The sequence below is a fragment of the Xyrauchen texanus genome, chromosome 6 (assembly GCF_025860055.1).
Source record: "Xyrauchen texanus isolate HMW12.3.18 chromosome 6, RBS_HiC_50CHRs, whole genome shotgun sequence".
Taxonomy (NCBI): domain Eukaryota; kingdom Metazoa; phylum Chordata; class Actinopteri; order Cypriniformes; family Catostomidae; genus Xyrauchen; species Xyrauchen texanus.
Window position 1 is genome coordinate 14561097 of NC_068281.1, and position 21892 is coordinate 14582988.

Genomic DNA, 21892 nt, shown 5'->3' on the forward strand with positions numbered 1-21892 from the left:
TTCAACTAGTTTCTAGCCGGATTTGTTTTGAAGCCGTATTACCGATGAGCACATGAACACGCGATCGATTGACCAAATGGATCCTGTTTGTTAATCGCGAATAAAACATGTTTTTACTTTGCAATCGAGTGTATGTTCGGTGGTCAAGATATCATGTTGCTTTATGTTTGATAAAGGCTCAACGGGTGAGTACATATCAATAAGCATATTTTATAGACCAGAAATAAAACAGCGGAGGGAGAGTAGTCTGAATTGGGTTCTAGCATGTTGTGCTAGCTCACACATTGAACTCATAGCGCCAGCCGCGAGTGTTTCCAAGTCAGCGGGGTTTGCATCCGTTGATATGCGGATTTTGCAAGGTTCAACGTCTTGTGCGAGAGTACCGCGCGGTGACCCATGATTTCTGTGCGCCCGCTCATCTATTCAGATGATGTCCTGCTAGGACAGCAATTGGCTCTTCTCTCAGACCTTCCCCGAGGTAGATTTATAAGTGATTAGACACTCCGATTGTGACCTCTACAGTGAGCTTCCCACCGCTGCGAATTAAGTAGTATTGGTGGTTGCTCTATATAGCATGCCCAACAGGCAATTCTGTTCAGTCACGGTGAGGGATACAATTAATTTTTATTTTTTTTTTATTACAATTTAATTTTGGTCTGGCCAGTTGTCATTGAGAAATGATATTTTGTTGACCTAATTTGTTGTCTGACTGAGTTTCGTTATGTGAAACGCAGTCCAACAAATGAATAACTGGATATGTAAATTGCAGTGCAGTGCAGTGATTGGTCAAACTAGTTCAGACTGAAAAGTGACGGTTTCCTCTGCATTTTTTACGCTTCATACCCGGGGCGTGGTTTAGCGTGGGGGAACGCGAACAGTTGTCAGAAGTTACTCATACATTCCTATGATGAAAAAGGGGAGAAATATCAGAGAAATTTGGCTATTTTAACAAAGAAAAATATGACGAAAAGTTGTTGTGGAGATTTTTGCACCACACATTGCCTAAAAACCCTAAACTGATTTTTCTATTCCCCGACAACTGACAGAAATAAAAAACTAAAGAAGAGCATTGTGGCTGCAGTCCATCATACGCTGGATACGTGCTTTAATGTCCTTGGGAAACATCCGAGTGGATTCAAGATTTAGGGCAAATTACAATCGAAACGAAAGTGTTCATCCATATGCCCTACTCACAACGACAGACATAGCTCATGATGTGGGCACTCTGAAGTGAGCATGGCAGCACAGTTTAAATGTAGGCTTCACTAAAATTCTTGTGAAAGGGTCCTTTGTGAACTAATTAACTTTATTACTTTTGTTTGGAACAAACTTTCGAGTGGCTTCCCCTTCCCGAAGTGCCCTTCAAGGGCTCATAAAGGCAGTTTGGAAAACGTGCTAAATCGGTTATCATATCTTCACAACAGCGGATAGACATGACGAGTTAACACCAGAAAACAAGACAAAATTCTTCTTATTGTTATCATGCTTCAATAAATCAAAAATTTCTAAGTGGAAGTGTTTCTCACTAAGTAAGAAGTGTTTCATTAACCATCACTCATATTAAAAGGTACAAATAATTTTTTTTTGAGAAACCAATCGAATCACAAAATATTAACGTGATAGTCATAAACGTGAACTTCTGTCTTGGGTGGCCTGGTGCTGCAAAGAAACTACTTTAGGCCTTAACATCTTCTATCTTCTAGGCTTCTATTTCTGTCAGTTGGCGGGCCATACAAAATCAGTTTCGAGGTTTTGGCATTGTTAGAAGTGCAAAAAACTACACAACAGCATTTCATCATGTTTTTCGTTATAAAATAGCCAAATGTATCGGACATTCTCCCCGTTTCCTCATTGGAATGTACGAGTAACTATGGTAACAGCGCTTTGCTTCCGACTGGACTTCCTTGTCGACTGTATCTATCATGGTTGTAGTGTAGGTTTCAAGAAGGATGTCTTAGACGATAAAAATTATTAATCTTTATTATTATTATTAGTTTAAAACACATTCGTATAAATTGATTATCATTTTTTGTTTTTGTTTCATAAGCTATTTTTTGTAGAAAAAAAAAACATAAATGTAAACAAACATGTATATCATTTTCTTTTAAGGTATTAAAATACTTTTTTGTACCTTTACTAAATAATTAAGAATTAATAACATATTGACGCTGACTACCACCCCTGGAATTCAGGGTGTGCTGAGTGACTCCAGCCAGGTCTCCTAAGCAAAAAAAATTGGCCCATTTGCTAGGGATGATAGAGTCACATGGGTTAATCTCCTCGTGGTTGTGATTAGTGGCTCTTGCTGTCAATAGTGTGCGTGGTAAATTGTGCATGGATAGTGGAGAATAGCATGAGTCTCCACATGCTGTGAGTCTCTGCAGTGTTGTGCACAGCAAGCCACGTGATAAGATGGGCAGAATGACTGTCTCAGAAGCAGAGGCAACTGAGACTTGTCCTCAATTCCAGAGAAAAGGGGATAAGAAAAGAAAAAAAAAAAGAATTAATAACTAATAAAACTTCTTGATATTCATTATTCAAAAATTATTGATATTTGTAAAAAAGTATTTTTTACCTTGATTTTGTTTTATTAATTATTAAAGGGATAGTTCACCCAAAAAATGAAAATGATCTCATCATTTACTCAACTTAATGCCACCCCAGATGAAGACTTTCTTCTTCAGCAGAACACACACAAAGATTTTTAGAAGAATTTCTCAGCTCTGTAGGTCAATACAATGCAAGTGAATGGGTAACAACATTTTGAAGCTGCAGAAACAATATAAAGGCAGCATAAAAGTAATCCATAAGACTCCATTGGATAAATCCTTGTCTTCAGAAGCGATATGATAAGTGTAGGTGAGAAACAGATCAATGTTTAAGTCCTTTACTATAAATCTTTACGTTCAATTTGAAAATTTTCTTTGTGTTTTTGGAGATACACATTCTTCATGCATATCACCAGCTACGGGGCAGAGAGGAGAATTTATAGTAAAAAAAGGACTTAAATATTGATCTGATTCTCACCCACATCTATCATATCACTTCAGAAGATATGTATTAAAATTCTGGAGTCATATTGATTGCTTTTATGCTGCATTTATGTGCTTTTTGGAGCTTAAGATTTTTAGTACCATTCACTTGCATTGCGAAGGTCTACAGAGCTAAAATGTTCACCTAAATATTTGTTTGTTTTCTGCAGACGAAAGTCATTAACATCTGGGATGACATGAGGGTGAGAAAATGTAGTGAATTATCCCTTTTATAATTAATTTGTAAACAATCTGGTAAAAATACTTTTTTACATATATCATTATTTTTTGAGTTATGAATATCAAGAAGTTTTCTTAGGGTTGCTCCATTTGACCTGAAACATTTTTTTGTTTTTTAAATCTCTATTTTAAAGACTTCTCACACAGTCAGAAGAGTCCAAGGGGTCCTCTATGTTTTATGTTTTTGTCACATGACAACAAAATGTCTGAAAAGGATGTTTGTCATAGTAGAGATGTATTTAAGTAATTATTTTGTGTGAATTGCATTTTTAATGTACTGCATTTTAAATAACATAATAAGTCCAGACAAAACAGTGTCTTGTCAGTGTCACATCATTGACCAATTAATTTAAATATAAACATTAGCTTTGCAAAGGAAAATTATGTTCAAGCTTTATTTTGTGTTTAACAAAAGCATTTACATTGTGCCTTTCTACTTATAAAGTGTCAGAGTACAGAAGCACCTCTTGCTAAGACCAGCTTTTTGACTGGTGCTCCTCATAGAAAGCACCCAGGTGTGACAAACCTTAATATCGTGCGCCTGCCAGAGCAGCTTCAGGGCACAGCACTATCCATCATACAAAGTGAGTAAGGGTTGATGCATCTGATGGTTTGAGTGGAAAAAATAATAATCAAATCATGTATTATTCTCATATCTACATATCACAGTTGTGTGAAATTGCTTCTGTTATTTGATATGTAGGGGCAGAGGTAAAGGGTCTGGCTGAAAGGGCACATAAGCTCTCTAACTTCCTTTGGAGCAGGAAGCGGGCATTAGAAACCTCACAACTCAGGAAAAAAGCCATACTTTTAGAGAGGACATTTTTGGAGGAAGAGAGCGATAGGCATAAAGGTGAGTTAAATAAGATAAATAGAGATGTATTTCTAATGTCAGACGGAGTGGCGTGACTTTGTGCATTTAAGAGTATAAATGTTTCTTCTTAGATGGAAATTATCATGAACAAGAGGCTCGAATAAGAAAGAGAGTATTATCTGAACTGAGAAGAACAACATACCACAGGACTACCTTAAGGTGCATATTTTGTGTGGAATACTTTGCAGAATAGAGTGCAGGTATGGATTATTAGACAATTGTTGCCTGCGTTTCTCTGATTATTTTAATCTTTATAGGTACAATGAAGATCTTGGGTTGGTGTATATGGCTGCAAGGCTAGCGGGTGGTTATGCTGCCATCTTTCGAGCATTAAATGAGGTATTTAATACACATTAAGCGTTATTTCTCTTCGCTTTGTATTTTGTTTGGACATAAACTGTCTCTCTACCTCTTTTTCAATATTTCACTGCTACACATTTTAGATAAAGAAGCGAGATCCTTTATTTGTACCATATTCTTTCCTGGACTTTGGATCAGGACTTGGAACAGGTACTTGGTGAGTATTATGTTTATATACTGTAAATACATACTTAGATGTGAGAACTAGTTAAGTTATTTGCTCTGAAATTGCTTTAAAAGATGTGTTTTAGCTGTTAAGATTATGTCTTGTCTACTACAGAATAGTGTAATTAGCTTATATTTTAATGTTTTATTTTTTCCCTTAGGGCATCACACACACTCTGGGGAGACTCTTTAAAGGAGTATGTTTGTGTAGACAGTTCAGGAGACATGAACACCTTGGCAGAACAACTCATAACAGGTAAGATCATTCATTCAAACCATTGAGCATAGTGTTATATACACAGATCTGCTGGCAAAATTGCTCAGTGTTTCATGATTGTTTGTGTACCATGCAGGGGGCACTGAGATAGATAATCCAGTGATCAAACAAGTATATTTCCGTCAGTTCCTCCCTGTTTCACCTAAGGTATCTTTAGCTGCTCCTAAAAATAATTTTTTGTTTGTTTGCCCAAGTTTTACAGTACTTTTACATGACTGAGTGTAATGAACTTCTATCCTTTCTACAGGTGCAGTTTGATCTTGTGATAGCTGCTTTCTCTTTGTCGGAACTAGCCACTCTGAACGAGAGAATTAATGTGATTTTCACACTGTGGAGAAAAACCAACTTCTACCTCGTGAGTGATGCTGGTTGAGTTGAGACGAGACAGTAATAATTTAGCTGAGTTGTACATTTATGAAATTGTGACATTGAATATATGTCTTTTCTTTTTTTTTGGAGATTTCCTGTTCCTAATTGCTGTTTTTGGTACTTTGTACAGGTATTGGTGGAGAATGGAACCAAGGAAGGCCATCAAATCCTCATGGAGGCTAGAGATACTATATTAAAGGTCTGGTTTCTAATGTACTGCTCATATGATATAAATGGTTTACAGTGTGTTAAATTTATTCTGCATGAATTTTTAGTGGTAGAACTTTTTTAGAAATCTTAAGAAAACGCAGTGAGCTTTTGACGCAATTTCTTATTAACTTGTGCTGTTTGAATATAGGGAGAAGAGGAGGTAACATACGACTTGAGGAGACCAGCTGTATTTGCCCCTGTGCGTTGAAATATCATCAATAAAACAATCCTAATTATTGTAATACCAGTCTGAACTGAATTAAAGGAATAGTTCACCCAAAAATTCAGAAAATTCTCTCTTCATTTACTTGCCCTCATGCCATTCCAAATGTGTATGACTTTCTTTCTTCTGCTGAATAGAAATGAAGATTTGTTGGGGTGGTGTAGTGGGCTAAAGCACATAACTGTTGATCAGAAGGTCGCTGGTTCGATCCCCATAGCCACCACCATTGTGTCCTTGAGCAAGGCACTTAACTCCAGGTTGCTCCGGGGGGATTGTCCCTGTAATAAGTGCACTGTAAATCGCTTTGGATAAAAGCGTCTGCCAAATGTATAAATGTAAATGTAAGATTTTAAGAAGACTATTCCAGCTCCTTAGCTCCATTCTGCCTTTCTGATTATGCTGCCTTTATGTCCTTTTTGGAGCTGATTCAATTGCATAGAATGGAGCTACAGAGCAGAAATATTCTTCTAAAAATCTTTGTTTGTGTTCAGTAGAAGAAAGTGATTCACATCTGGGATGGCCTGAGGGTGAGTAAATTAAGAGAACATTTTTATTTTTGGGCGAACTATTCCTTTAACGTGGTACATCATTATACTGACATTAACTTCTGATCAGTTTCTTTTTGTTTCCTGTATTTTGGACAGTGTACTCATGAGCTGCCATGTCCCAAGTTGATCAAGCAACCTATAGTACCTTGCAACTTCTCCCAGTTCTACTATTCCCTGCCTTTATCCAGGGTAAATTGACTACAGTGATCTGTTTTCAGTTCATTTGTTTACTTCTACAAGGATTATATGTGTACAATCCAGTGATATTTTTCTTTCCAACCTCTCTTTACCAACCAATCATCACAGAGCCTAGAAAGACAGCAGGAGAAGTTCAGTTACCTAATTATATCCAGGTCAGAGGGAGAGAAGGCAGGGAAGACCGAGGGCTTTGATATGGCCAGACTGACTGCACATGTCCATCGCCGGCCCAGACATGTTCAATGTCAGCTCTGTTGCACCAATGGAGAACTCCAACAACTTGCTGTAACAGCCCGTCATCATGGCCGGTATGTTATGCTTTACACATTTTACAGCAATGACCTGTAATAGGTTTGGCAAGTGTTAACCATTGTGTGGGCACATTGGATGATATAAATATATAAAAGATTCTATTTTTATTGTCTCTAACAGGGACATGTACAGATGTGCTCGTAGCAGTGACTGGGGAGATCTGTTGCCAATATTTCATGCCGAGGAAACCACTGAAAATGACGAGAAACTATGAAATCTAGAACAATAATCTATTAATGCAATATTTTGTTAATTTTTTTGTGCACAGTCATACATTTGTCATGTTTATTTCCAAATACAGTGTTTTATCTATTCAACATTATTTTGTACTGATATTTTGCTCTAGCTCTTGACTAGTTCTCAAAAGAGTTTATTATAAAGACCAGGGAATGTAGCTTCTTTCTTGATGTGCACCAATATCCAAATGTGTTTAAAGTTGATACTGTTCCACATGGGACATAAAATCAATATTAGATTTAAATCTCTGTAATTTTTTACTCATTAAAAAAGATGTACTCTTTAGAAATTAACTGCATCATGAGCACTTACATGAGATGAAGACTCCAGTCATATCAGTACTCTAATACAAGCTGTTTATTCTACATGGAGAGGGTCTCCTCATGGAGGTTGCCATGTTACAATCACAAAGCCAGCCAAATATTACTTGCTTAATCTCAGTAACCACCCTGTAACTGGACACATTTGTTTATGGATTAAATATTTTTTTAAAAGATGGCTCTTTTAGAACAGTATTTCCCCTCAGACAACTGTCATTTTGTTGTTTGGCGAAAAACACGGAAGACAAAATTCGGTCGAACAGTTTGCATTTAGTGAAGTACTTTTTCACTATACTATACACACTATTATGTAAAACCTACTTGACTGAATTTATATTTTCATTATCTTAAAACATGTTGATCTTATGCTTAAAGGAATATTTGGGGTTCAATTAAAGATAAGCTCAATCGACAGGATTTGTGGCAGAATATTTATTACCACAAAAAAACATTTTCTTTCTTAGAGCAAACATCTGTGTTACTGTGAGGCATTTACAATGGAAGTAAATGGGCCAATTATTGAAGGGTTTAAAAGCAGAAAATTGAAGCTTAGAGTTTTATAAAATTAATTAATCGCGATTAATTGCATATACAAATATTTGCCGACAAAGCCCCTCATATAACAATAACTCAATATATAATGATTAAAAATATTTATATCAATATATAATTATACATAATTATCTTTAAATATTAAAAAATTATATATAAATATATATATATAAATATTCAGATAATTCAAATGCTTTACATTCTTGTAGCAGAAGAGTTAATCATTGATAAGACAATACAAAAAGCGGTTTAAGAATACAATGTATTGTTTACTACCATATTACTGATCACAAGTAAATCATTGGCATACATTTCACAGCAATCCATTTCACAAGTGAATTTGTCAATCAGTTGGAGATTTATTATCAAGATATATTAACAAGAGGGCTTGTTTAAGGACCCGTCAATTTACACCTGCGTCAGACATGCTTGTGTAGCATCTCGGGTGCTTTGTGTCATAAACATAAAATGTTTAGGTCACTGTGTCAAGTTAAATATAGTTTAATACTCAATCTTTAAACACATCTTGAGATCCCTTAGTTCGCATTTGCGCTCCATCAAGTGTTTTGAACGCAAGAACGTAACGGATGTTTGTGGTGTTCTGCCTACTGAAGTGTTTTCTTCACTGTATAAACTGTGCGTTGCTCATAGACACTTACTGCCGTCTGGAGTAAACAGGTGGTACTACAAGCTTGCATTTCTCAGGAATCTTCCTTATTATTGTCCGGGGGCATGCGATTAATTGCGTTAATTTTTTTAACGCGTTGTTTTTTGTAAAATTAATTGCACTGAAGTATCGCGTTAAATCGACAGTAATAAAAAGCACATAAATACATTTTTCTGTTAAAACTCATGTATTATTTGAGCTGTAAAGTTGACATTTTTGCAGTCATTGTAGGGTTTTAGGGTTTGTTGACTACATCATCATGGCAACGAAGTTGTAAAATTGGCTACACTGTAAGAGATGTCCGTTAAAAAAAAAGACTGTAAAAATGCTACGGTAAACAAAACCTTAGTTGGTAAACATGTAGTTACCTTAAAATATACTGTACAAAATTGTATATATTTAAAAAGACAATACATGAAATTTTACGGAAATGTTTTAGATGTAAAAAGTGGGCGTCTGATTTTCCTGTGTAAATAATGGTTAAAAATGTTTAGCATGTTTCACAGGAGAGTAGATGTGCTTTTAACGGTAAATTATTGTTAAAATGAAAGAAAAAACAATAATCAGGCGTTCCCAGAATTCCCTGCATGACCCAGTTCATTTAATTATATTTTAAGGGAATAGTTATGTTTCTTCTTATTTTTGATATCAGTTACTGTATGTACTTTGAGGTGTTCTGTTTTATATTCGATGTAGATTAGTTAATGTTTACTGCATTATTTATATTTCACACGTGTTACCCTGATGGTGTTTAGTGTTTGTGTGAGTCACACTGAGCACTCTCTCTTTACATGTTTATTGGTCATTGCTCCTGGAAGAATCACTATTGGTGAACTTCATATCATCCCCTCCTGTAATTATTATCATGATTAACAATACATTATAACATGAAAAGCAGATTTTTAAAGAAGGTTAATATTAAGTTTATAATTAAATAATATTAATGACGATAATGCACCATAAAACGTAAAGGCATCAAAATTATATCCGGTAAGGCCTGAAACATAGTTACCGTATTTTTTACAGTGAATTTCTGGCAACCACAGCTGCCAGTTTTTTACTGTAAATTGAACAGGATTTATTTTATTTTTTTACAGAATTTTACACAGAGCAAGTTCAAATTATATTTGTGGTAATATACTGTACATTACAGTATACCACAAAAGCTGTTAATTGATCTTAACTTGTATTGAACCTGGAATAATCCTTTTAATGCTTAATTTTTATTGTTTTCCACCACTTAAATTACATAAAATATTTAAAACATGCAAACCACAAAAAAATGCTTGCACAAAAGCATAATTAAATGGCCCAATAGACCAGTAATACAACTGGTCCAAGTCTTCATCTGCTAAGACCAAGATCCTGAAGTATGTCTGTAGTGATATTTTTTAAATACAAAATGTAATTAGGGATTAATGACTGTTAATTCAAAGGCAGCTTTGATCTGATTATGGTGTTTAAAGGTACAGCTTTGAACGTTCAAAAATGGAACATTCTGTCATAATTAACCTTCCCTCATTTTGTTCCAAACCTGTAATACATTCTTCCATGGAATTCAAAAGGAGATGTTGACTTAACAAAAGATCCAATGAAAGTGAATGGTGGCTGAGAATAACATATTACTTCTGAACATATCCTTTCAGAAAAAAAGCTAAATGAGAGTAAGTAAAAGATTTTAAATTTTTGGCTGAACTATTCCTTTAAGAGGATGTAATGCAAAATATTCTAATTTGGCTTCATGAGTATAGATGTGTCCATTTGTAGAGTAGTCATGGATCAGATTGATGAGCCAAATATAGCCATTCAAAATGATGAGAGGTAAACCTATGATTTTCTAAAAATGAAATATATTTACAGTAGAGATAGCAAAGTTAAACTCCACACTTTTAATACAGAACTCATTTAGAACACAGACAGATTTTCTCAAATCTCTCAAGGTATCTTCTCTTCTTTATTACAAGGAGATTGTGTTTCAACTGATCACTATTGTCCAACAATTTCCTTTAAAGCAGAAGTAAGATCTGGGAATTTAAACTCAAAGCCTGACTCTAGAGTTCTCTTGGGCACCACTTTCTGGCCTTGTGTGAGGATAACAGCTCTCTCAGAACCCAGGAAGGCATCCAAGAAAAAGCCAGGCACAGGGAAGATAGTAGGCCTTTTCAGGGTCCTGCCTAACTCCTTAGTGAATTCAAAATTTGTATTTAGTGCAGGCGCAACTCCATTGAGTACATCTGGCTCTGTGGATGGTGGTTCTGTATGGGGCTCAAGGGCATGGGCAATGATTCCAGCCAGGTCTGAGACGTGAATCCAAGGGAAGGGCTGTCGGCCTGAGCCAAGAGTCCCACCGAGGCCAAGCCAGAAGGGGATCATCATCTGTTTCATAGCACCACCATCACGCCCTAACACTGCACCTGGGGGTGAGTGGGTGAAATTGATTACAATACAGACAAAACTATCAAACCGATCAGTATCTTCACCTACTAAATGTGCACTCATTATTTTTTGTAAATTAGCTTTCATGTGATGGTTACATTGCAGGTGACATTGAGCACACAGCTGAGACATTTACCAGGTCGAATGATGACTTGTCTTGTTTTCTTAGCACTGTTTTCAGGAAGCTCTCCTGCCCCCTCCCACTCCTTTACCAAACGAGACAGGAAGTCAAATGGTGTCCAGTTACTCTCCTCTGTATATTTGGTTTGAAGACAAGGTTTATAGCACGCTGAAGACAAAATCACAGTAACGCTTCATAAGTATGAGTAATTAAAGAAGGGAAAAGTTACTCTGTAATATTTGGATAAAAATGTTATATAATTTTGTTTAAACAAAAGCATATTTTACCTACTCCTGTGACAAGAACCCATGAATGTGGTGGAGTAGGTGAGGCAGCAATAGCTTTGGCAAGCATTCTAGTAGTGTCTACACGGCTGGAGAAAAGATCCTTCTTGTAACTTTCATTCCACCTAGTGAGCAAAAGGAAATATTAATAATGTTATTATAGAAAAAAATCAGTGACTTATAGGTTGAACAAGAGATTTAAAACATGTAACTATTATCTAAAATGAGAAATATAATTAATTTCCTCACCATCGCAAGGGGTTCATAATATTCTCCCCTGCTAGATTCACAGCACCATCACATGGAGGGAGACCTCCTGACTCTAGATCAGTCTGTTGAAAAAACAAAAGTCAAAGTTACTAAAGGAAATCCACATCACTACTTACATTTACCGGAGCCTGTGGGGTCTTTAAATATCACACCAATAGTGTACAACATGGAACACAGCTAAATCCAAGGCTATACCTTTATTATTACTATGTTATTTGGCATATCAGGCTATCAGTTCACCCAAAAATCTAGGCACAATCATGATTTTTTGCTTGATTACACTTCCTAGTACTAGATGTTGCTAGGAAGTGTAATCAAGCTTGAAATCATGATCTCCTGCTAATATGAAGATTTAAAGTGAAAACTGTGTTATATTTGGTCACCATTTACTTGCAGCTTATGGACCTACAGAGATGAGATATTCTTCTAAAAATCTTATTTTGCATTCTGCAGAAGAAAGTCATAATCATCTGGGATGGCATGAGGGCGAGTAAATGATGAGAGAATTTTCATTTTGGGGTGAACTATTCCTTTAACTACAACACTGAATCAAAGATAGATTCATTATTGACATATGCACAATAACAAAAATATACTAATTCGATAAAAGCAGAATTCATATAATTACAATCATGAGTTACATCATACCCATGTTATTCTTCCTGGACCAGATTGCCTGGAAATAATTGTGATTTCATGACCTTTGCTTTTCAACAAACGGGTCAGTTCCCGACCCACAAACCCTGAGCCACCGCCTGAAGAGATGGAAGAAATTTTTTTAGCTTTACACCTTAAAAAAAAAAAAAAAGTTAAGCGTATGTGATAGATCATTAAAGTCCCCGTGCAAAAATGAAATCATTTTGTATGTCCGTTGGAAGGTTATATTTACACTATGCAAGTGTATATTTCACGTCATTGTATTATCATTATATCATAATTGAGCTGCCACCCTTTGACCTCACGTCACGTGTAGATGCGCATGCGCTACTTCAGCACTTACAAAACAGGTCACCAGAAATAAAACCTTTTATTTAACCACTGAATGATGAATGAATGAATGCCGAACTTTGTCAAAATAGTCCTAAGAATCACATAATGTCAAGGAAGGTGGCTATGATATTTTAGTGTAGCATAGTTTCCATCCTCATATCGATGTTACACGAAAGCAAACATAAGCAAGCAATGTGCATGCAGTGTTGACGCAAAAAAAGAGATATAAGGGATATACCTATTACAAGTCTCATTATGTTTCTAACGCAGAGTCTGTTTGTCTTGCCGCCTTGCAGAAATATTTCTGTCCACTGCCACGACGAAGGTTAAACCAATGAGTGTGTTGTATGTTTCCCACGTTATCAATACAAATATGGAGCTCAAGAGTAGCCATTTTGAGAAGGGAAATTGTTATTATAAAACAAATAAAAAAATAATTTATTAAGAATTGTATTTTATTTTTGTTTGTCATGGGACACAAAAGGAGTTTTCAGAATGTGCCAAAAAACAAAATAAACCACAAAAAGCACAATAAAACAATAGTAAATTTCCCCATGCATTTGTTAGCTATAATCCAAGAAGGGAAATTCTTGCAAGTAGTTGAACAATGAATGTCCGATGCCAACTTTTACGACGTTGGCAATTTCTTTAACACACCAGCAAAAATCCAGCAACTTTATTTTATTTTTATTTTTAAGTGGGGTTTTTTATCGACTTTTTATGATGATGCCCTCTTGTCTTTCCAACTTTTCTTGGGTATTACTAAATAAAATAAAATAAAAAACCTGGAAATAAAAGCGTGTTTTCAGTATTTCTACTCTCTATTTTTAATGTTTTATTGGACATTACATTTTTTAAAGACTTGAAGTTTTGTTCCCAGGACAGTAATGTGTCAACCCCCTTTTACAATCATAACTCTTCTTTATTTAAATTGTATTTTGTAATACAAAGGTATTTTAAATACGTAATCCCGTTACATGTATTCTGTTACTCCCCAACCCTGCATATATATATATATATATATATATATATATATATATATATATATATATATGGCCAGTGTTGGGGAGTAATGGACTACATGTAATGGGATTACGTATTTAAAATACAAAATAAAATTAACTGTATTCCACTACAGTTACAATTTAAATCATTGGTAATTAGAATACAGTTGCATTCAAAAAGTATTTTGATTACTGAAGAGAATACTTTGCATTTTTTTTATTGCAATATTTAGTCCTTTCAGATGGAAAACATTTATACATATAAATGATGCGATCCAAAGTGCATTTGAACAGCGGTGAAACACTTTCTTATGATGTGTCGTACATTCATACGAGCAGACAGGGAAGTAAGTTTAAAGTGAGTTTGGAGCAGAAGAAATAGAAATAAATCTTGTGTAAATTGTCAGCTTTACGCTAAGCTAAAATGCTATTTCTATTCAAATTACATGCATGTTACCAGGCTCGATCGTATTTTTTTATAAAGAAAATTCACGTTGGTCATAATTTCTTTTTTTCTAGAAAGACCTTTGATATTAGTGCAAAAATTATATTACTGATAATAATTTTTGTGTTGTTTTCCAGTAAAAATATCTACAAAACATTAAAATAAGATAAATTTGACTGATCTTTTTTAGAAACAAAACTGAATAAGATATTTAGGTTTTTCAGAGAATGTATTTTTAACATGTGTATTTTGTCTTACTGTTCTGGCAGAGTTTTAGTCAAAACAAGTGAAAAAATCTACCAGTGCTGAAGAAGTAATCCACAGTATTTAGACAACGTTACTGACATAAAGTCAGTATGTTAAATACAGGAATAAATTACAAATTACATTTTACAGCAAAAAGTAACCCTCCCAACCATGTATATGGCAGACTGTAGCTATATCCCAAGAAACAGAGAGAGAGAGAGAGAGAGAGAGAGAGAGAGAGAGAGATGACAGTACAATTTATTAACACTTAAAGGCATTCTTTGTCTGATAGCATGTTTAAAATATTTTTAATTGCTTTAAAAATCGCCTTTTTTAAATGGAAAAGACACATACTTTGCGTAATGCAAAAATATAAACATTTCTCTGTGCATTTGTTTTTGCAAAGTTTTTTAATGAATTTTCTCAAATTAGGCCTACAATGACTATGTGAAATACTTAATTTTTCATGAATATCCACACAAAAGAGCATTCAATTCTTGCTGTAACTTAATTATTTTAATGATTTCACTGTGGTCTTATAATTTGGAGAGTCCGCAACCGGAAGCTAGTAACCGCATTTTTTCTAAAGAAACACGTGGTTGATTAGGAGATAAATATGGCCTCATGCTTCAACTACCCCCTCTTTTGTTGAAGACGTCGAGAGTTAAGTGAGTGTTAACCTACTTGTCGACATGTTTGTCATATTTCTGATTTTAAAATAGCTTAAGTAGATCTTTCAGCATTAATCATAATTCTAAATCATTGATTACATTAGCAATTTAATCATTTACACGGTATAATGTTTGGTTTACCACTTATGGAAACCCAGTGAGTCTCAATCTCATGTTCCTTAAATGCTCTCACTGTTCATCTTGTACTAATAAGAGTTGCGTGTTAGTCTGTGTTTCTGAAAGCCAGTGATTATCTACATTTTCTGAAAACCGTACTCAATGTTGAAAACAAAGACCAACTTTGTCTAACTGTTCTAACGTTACAAATTTTCTGCAGGAGTCCCACATTGAAAGCCTGGTGATGAAAACAAGGTGAACCATTTGTTTTCCGTTTTTGCATTTTAGAAAACACGTGGTTAATTGGGAGGTAAACTCATTGTGCTTCAACATGCCGTTTCATTTCCTTGTTAGTGGACATTTTGGCACTAATTCGAGCTAACATCATTGCATGTGTTGGCAATTTAAGCATTTAGCCGAAAGGTGTACGCATACACTTCCTGCTGCGGTTCACATCATACGATAATTTTAGTAAAGTTCATTAAAAATGGGCCTAAAGGACTTTTGCACAACCATCCGTTTTAGACCCGTATCGAAGTTTTATTTATTCAAATGTCTCCGTAACGTTTGACATGGTTATTGAGCAAACTATTAAAATGTCAACCCCGAAGTTGTTAGCGGAATTAGCAGGTGCATCTCCGCTTTGCTAACTACATGCAGATGGGTTCTGTCTTACAATACGACCACGTGTTTATCTCATGGCTTCATGTTTCAGCTCGAAACAAGTCAGCTGCTCAACCCAGAAATGATGATTTTTGCAGTCCGTGTTTCACCTGAAACTAATGATTACAATCCAACTGCACTGATTGGGTACAGCTGCGGAATAACGCAAGAAGAGACGTTTCTGGTTTAATGCGACTCTCTTAATGTGATATTTTGTTTACTCTTTGCAGGCAGCAGCGATTGTGGAATCCCGGTGAGTCTCGATCTCATGTTCCTCAAATTTTTGGTTGCGCGTTGGTCGGTGTTTCTGAAAACCGTACTCTGGTGAAAACGAAAACCATTTTTGTTGAACTGTTGTAACTTAATTTTCTGCAGGAGTTCACACTTTTGAAGCATCATGTTGGGAAAATGTAATCTGTTTAACATTGCTTATAAACATTAAAGAGACTGGTGTCGATATGTCTTTTCATTCTTGACTAACTTAATTGTGTGTGTATATATAGTGGGTCAGTCGAGACCCTTTGGATTGGTTTTGTTATGAAAAGTTGTCTGTTTGAACAATGTTCCACTAAGCTCAATGCTGTAATGTTAATCATGGTGTGTAAAGGCTATTAAACTCATATATTTTAATTTATTATTTTAAACCGCTACAATAAAATTTCTTGACTCATATCTAGCGACTTGTGTTATGTTTTTGTATAATATTCAAACTAGTTCGAGTATGGTGTATTTCTTCAAAAACAAAATGTTTGTTAATGGTATTCTGATGTGAGTGAGTCCAGTGTGTTTCCTTTGTGCTGGCACGTATCTTTGTAGCTGTGGTTTGCCTCAGTAAAATACAGGAGGCATTTCCTACAAGATACTTTTAATCCGTTATTATATGAATGATGTCTTGTTCTAATGAGCTTAATGTATGAGATCTTTGCAGCTGGTGTTTTCCTTCATTAGTAAAATGATAGTGTATGAGCAAACAAGGCCGCCTCATTGTGAGCGTGCGCTGAAATGTAGGACACAGATAAAACTTATGTGATGAGGACATGGCTGTTTGTCTCTTACTTAAATGTTTCTAGAAGTTGATTTACTCTGTCCATGAACTGTAACATGAGGTCAAGATATGAGAGGCTACCAAAGATAGGTTTCTTTTCAATAGATGGGCGAGGGATCTCTCACCAATATTCAATAAACAATGGCAAGGGAAAGAATTAAGGCAGTGACCTCGTTAGTCAGAGATGGTGGGTAGTAAGATAACAAAAAGGTATATAACTGAGAACTTGGGATAATGAGTCAGAACGGACAGCTGACCGGGGTCATGTTTGTTGTTCAATAAACTACATCTTTGGCATCTGAAACTCAAGATTCCGAGAGTTTTCTTACAACTTGTCCAGAGAGATTCATCGCGATTTTCCACGACAAGAGTCCTGTTACACTTGACTGGAAGCAGTTTTGCACAACCGATAATTTACGGCACAAGAGCCCTTATCAATAGTGTGGTTTGTACATGGCGATACTGATCTTGCAAATAGAACAAAATGATACTAAACATGACCAAGCAAGTCGGCCATCTTTGGATCACTCTGGAGGCTATTTCCAGTCATGCCAGTGCAGCTCCTATCTACTAGAATGGGGGAACGCCGAAATCGCAGTGGGTGGTTCTGGATTACTAAAACAATTCAGATCAGTCATTTGATAATATTGGAATCATAAAATTGTACTTTTCCTCATTACGCTAAAACCGGCGAGTTTCCCGGCATGTATAGCTAATGAGCACGTGTGTTAGCTAGTAGATTGGCAGGCGATGTCTGTATCTAAAAGGTGATTGGCTCTTGTACCTTTATGGCGGGATCTCCCCCACCCGTATCGGTTGGGCGATAGAGATTCTTGTTTGGGCGTTCCGGTTTCTCTAAATTTAAATATGTTAAATATTGATAGAAGGCACCAGAATTTGTCCCAAATAACAACAATAGAATTCTCATAAATTATAGTTTTACAGTAATATTCAGATAACTGTAAACAATGTTCAAACCTGACCCATTTATACTCTGTGAAAAAGCTGTTTACAGTCATTTAAAAGCAGCTGGATTTTTAATTAAAGCAAGCTGCCACAATCTGTTTATACATTATAGTCCACTACAAACTGTAGGCCTTTAGGGCTGCCTACCTTTTAGATGAGCTCATTGCACTTATTTGTTCTCTACAGTATCAGTCAAGATGCCAAGATATGCAACTTAATACAATTTCAAAATTGTGTGTCAAACATGCATTTAACTGTGCCAGCCTTAACAAGATTGTCAGGTTTAGAGCTTGATGACATCTCTGGTCTGATGTCTTTTCTTGTTGCCATAGTCCAGAACAGTGCCCTCAAAGAGTCTGGCCATGAATGCCAGGCCGTCAGCCTTGATGTAGGATCGCCCAGCAAAGGTGTAAAGGACAGGATTGGCACAACTGCTGATAAAAGCCAGAGCGGACGAAACTGCACGACTGGAATGCCAGATATGATCTAGTCTGGGGGTAAACCGAGAAGGTGGTTACTGGGGTTCTGTTGGCTTGTGCAGAATGACACAACCTCAGTTTTAGAGAAAAGAATATATGGATAATGATGTAAAATTTTAACTCTGATTTGTGTCAGATCAGCCTCGTAGGCTTCTAAAGCCTATTTGTTCAAGCACAGCTATATTATATTCAAAAAGTTCAATTTCACTTACGTCCTTTTGATTGGTGATCCTGCTGGTACAAGTGCTGCCACCACCTGACCAGAAGGAAATTATAAATAATTTATAAACAATATTTATTTAGCTTTTGAAAGAATTCAAAATAATTTAGAAAGATTTTAAATAAGGTGGACTTACTTGCACTATATTAACACAGTGGTAAGGGAGCCAAAAAATGCAGAATGTCACAATTATGGCTTGAATAAGGTTTTCGCTTCGTATCTTCTTCCTGAACTTGGTCTGTCGTAGGCGTCGGAGGATACACACATAGCTGCTGACTATGATCACATATGGTATCAGGAAACCAATCAATGTCTCAAGTGTATACTGGAAAACCACCTGTTCAAAAGTGACCAAATGAATATGTATATTCAAACACAGGAAACAGAAAAACATCAAATGATCATTCTTAATTCAGAAGTAATGTATTTAAAGGTGCTTTTAGTAATTTTCTGTTTGTTTTTTCTGGCTACTTTGACAGTGAGCTTAGACTTTACAGTATACTTACACTTGTTCAGTTACTGATGTCATTGTAGAAATATCCTATTTACCAGCATATGAGTCACCAATGATTATTTTATTCCACAGCTGAAGGTGTACAATAATAGCAGGGTTACAAAGGCCTGAGTTCGGAATTGCATACTTCCAAACTACTCATACTATTTCTGCCATAGACAGAAGCAGAAGTAGTAAGAGTAATATGCCATTCTGAACTCAGCCCAAGATGAAGTGTATTCAGCTAGTCATGTGAACTAAACATGGCGGCTACCATGAGAGGGTGGCCATTTTATTTGTGTCTACATCCTAAGTGGAAAGATTACTTAATTCATCTTTAAAGCACCTATATTCATTTGTATGTACATCAATAGCTAGCTGAGCAAAGAGGAACTATACTCACATGCCATGACTGCGTGTGATTATTTGCACACACCATGCGGTCATTCTTCTCTTTTAATTCTGCTCTGAATATCAAAGCTGGCAGTGCAAAAAGAAATACGACAATCCACAGTCCCCCAAGTACAAGTAATACTGTTCTTCTACGAGTACAGGCAATCAAGTATTTGGGCCGCACCACTGCCACTAGTCTGTGTAGACTCATCAGTGTAATGATCATAATGGAGGCGTACATGTTTGTATTACACGAGTAGAATAAAACTTTGCACATGATACCTCCAAACACCCAGTTCTTCTTGGCTAGGTATATTATAAAGAAAATTGTCAGACACATCAGAAAACCGTCTGCACATGCCAGGTTGAATATGAGTACAATAGTGATGGAGCGCTTGCGGGCACGTGCCAGGATGCTCCAAATTATAAAGAGGTTGCCAGGAACGCCCAGAAGGAGGACAATGCTGAGGATGAGGGCTCCAAATGTAACAGAGATGTTGTTACCAACAATGCTCTCATCCTCATGATTGATTGTTGTTGTGATGTTGTCCATTGAGATGATCAACATTTTTTATCCCATCAGGAAGGCCTCAGAAGAACTGGAGGAAACAGAGAGTTTTATTTGAAGAAAATTCTTTCAGTTGAGAGGAACAGTGGGTGCCTACCTGTGTAGTTTTAATTTATATATGTAATTATAAATAATTGCATTTTCACATTTCATATGATTTACAGATTTAATAAATTGTGATGTTAAAGGAATGGTTCACCCCAAAATGAAATTTCTCTTATTGTTTACTCACCCTCGTGACAACCCAGATGTGAATGAAACCCAGATGTGAATGATTATCATTCTTCTGCAGAACACAAACAAAGATATTTAGAAGAATATCTCAGCTCTGTTGGTCCATACAATGCAATTGAATGGTGACCAATATTTTGAAGCTCCAATTACACATAATGGCAGGATAAATGCAATCCATACGACTCCAGGGGTTTAATTCACGTCTTCTTAAGTGGCATATTCGATTTAGAATGCTTAAGAAGAATGACCAAGAACAGACCAAAATATAACTCCTTTTTCACTGAACACATTGCCATTGCTGTCTGTAGGCACGGTCATGATTCCAAGCTCAATTACACTTCCTAGTGCTTGATGCATGCACTGAGTGCTAGATGGCACTAGGAAGTGTAATCAAGCTTGAAATTGTGATCGCCAAAGTGACCGTTGATGTCAAGATTTATAGTTAAAAAGGATTTATATTTTGGCCTGTTCTCACCCAAAACCTATCGCTTCAGAAGAAATTAATGAAAACACTGGAGTCTTTTTTTTTGGTGCTATAAAGTTTTGGTCACAATTAACTTGCATTGTGAGGGCTAACAGAGCTGAAAGATTCTTCTAAGAATCTTTGTGTTCTGCAGAAGAAAGTAAGTCTTACACATCTGGGATGGCATGAGGCAGAGTTAATGATTAAATCATTTACATTTTTGGGTGAACCATTCCTTTAATGTTACTTTGACACTTTTGGTTGGCTCAGTCCACCGCCCCATCCTCAATGATGAATTCAATGATTGATACTTCTTATTTGTGTTTTAAAGACAACCTCTGTGTGTGTGTGTGTGTGTGTGTGTGTGTGTGTGTGTGTGTGTGTGTGTGTGTGTGTGTGTGTGTGTGTGTGTGTGTGTGTGTGTGTGTGCTACTTCAAGAGAACAAACATACAACTGTGTTGCACTGCATTTGTGAAGTTTATTTTATTTTCTTTCATATTACTTTCTTTTTTATTCTTAAATAATTTTATATATTCATTTTTACTTATTTCTATATTTATTTTACTGTTTAATCTAATGTTGTGTGCTGTATTGTCTTCACAAGAGATAAAGAATTGTGTCCATATCAAGTCATCACAGGGCGATGTTGAAGCAGTAATTTTCCATTGTCTTTGCTTGGTTGGTATAATAACACTTGTTATAAAGTAAATGATGGATGATCCGAAATTATTTTTTGTGGAAATAAACATTATGCCACAAATGCAGTTAATTTAGCTTAACTTGAATTGAGGAACATTGCTTTAAACATTCATTGTGAATTGAATGTGAGGTTTACTGGGTATAAGAGACCATCTTCTGAGCATTAAAATTTCCTCTGGGATAGTGTGCTCCTGTATGTAACAGAAACAATGTTTCTTATCAGTGTCCACTGACTTGTTTCTTACACAATAACAAATTCCACTTGTGAGAGTGTCATGTACTGGCTGTAAGAGTCATGTTGCTGACTGTTTGCTTTAATATTTCAGCTTTTTGCCTTCTATAGGCATGCTATATCTTTGTATCTTTATTAGACAGAAAGTTATCTGATCGCACAAACATTACCCAACAATAAAGCGTGTTAAGTTTGACCAAAAGTTATCAGATTCAGAAGAAGGCATTTTTAGAATAAATGAAGAATTTTTCTTTTATCTTTGTTCCAT

The 21892-nt window shown here is 35.8% G+C and overlaps 3 protein-coding genes and 1 long non-coding RNA gene across 4 annotated transcripts; 2 read left to right on the forward strand and 2 right to left on the reverse strand.

Annotated features, from left to right (window-relative positions):
- The first annotated feature begins 42 nt into the window (after window positions 1–42).
- mettl17 (methyltransferase like 17) lies at window positions 43–7513 on the forward strand. The gene is made up of 14 exons (XM_052128485.1): window positions 43–185; window positions 3718–3856; window positions 3976–4125; window positions 4218–4305; window positions 4404–4485; window positions 4590–4663; window positions 4833–4927; window positions 5025–5095; window positions 5196–5303; window positions 5448–5516; window positions 5676–5726; window positions 6395–6487; window positions 6605–6804; window positions 6929–7513. Exons 1-14 carry the CDS (start codon window positions 108–110, stop codon window positions 7020–7022), a joined length of 1392 nt encoding a protein of 463 aa, XP_051984445.1. The 5' UTR covers window positions 43–107; the 3' UTR covers window positions 7023–7513.
- Window positions 7514–9822: 2309 nt separating this feature from the next.
- On the reverse strand, window positions 9823–13020 carry sdr39u1 (short chain dehydrogenase/reductase family 39U, member 1). The gene is made up of 6 exons (XM_052128488.1): window positions 12924–13020; window positions 12344–12450; window positions 11675–11757; window positions 11429–11550; window positions 11157–11309; window positions 9823–10998 (listed from the first exon to the last, which is right to left on the reverse strand). The coding sequence occupies exons 1-6, from the start codon at window positions 12937–12939 to the stop codon at window positions 10571–10573; spliced, it is 909 nt and encodes a 302-aa protein (XP_051984448.1). The 5' UTR covers window positions 12940–13020; the 3' UTR covers window positions 9823–10570.
- A 1979-nt stretch (window positions 13021–14999) lies between these two features.
- LOC127645009 (uncharacterized) lies at window positions 15000–16750 on the forward strand. Its single transcript, XR_007970759.1, has 3 exons — window positions 15000–15048; window positions 15389–15423; window positions 16062–16750. It is a non-coding gene; the product is annotated as an uncharacterized LOC127645009 (long non-coding RNA).
- Window positions 16751–17576: 826 nt separating this feature from the next.
- ltb4r2b (leukotriene B4 receptor 2b) lies at window positions 17577–21035 on the reverse strand. Its single transcript, XM_052128486.1, has 4 exons — window positions 19438–21035; window positions 18678–18878; window positions 18534–18577; window positions 17577–18333 (listed from the first exon to the last, which is right to left on the reverse strand). Exons 1-4 carry the CDS (start codon window positions 19993–19995, stop codon window positions 18126–18128), a joined length of 1011 nt encoding a protein of 336 aa, XP_051984446.1. The 5' UTR covers window positions 19996–21035; the 3' UTR covers window positions 17577–18125.
- Between the last annotated feature and the right edge of the window lie 857 nt (window positions 21036–21892).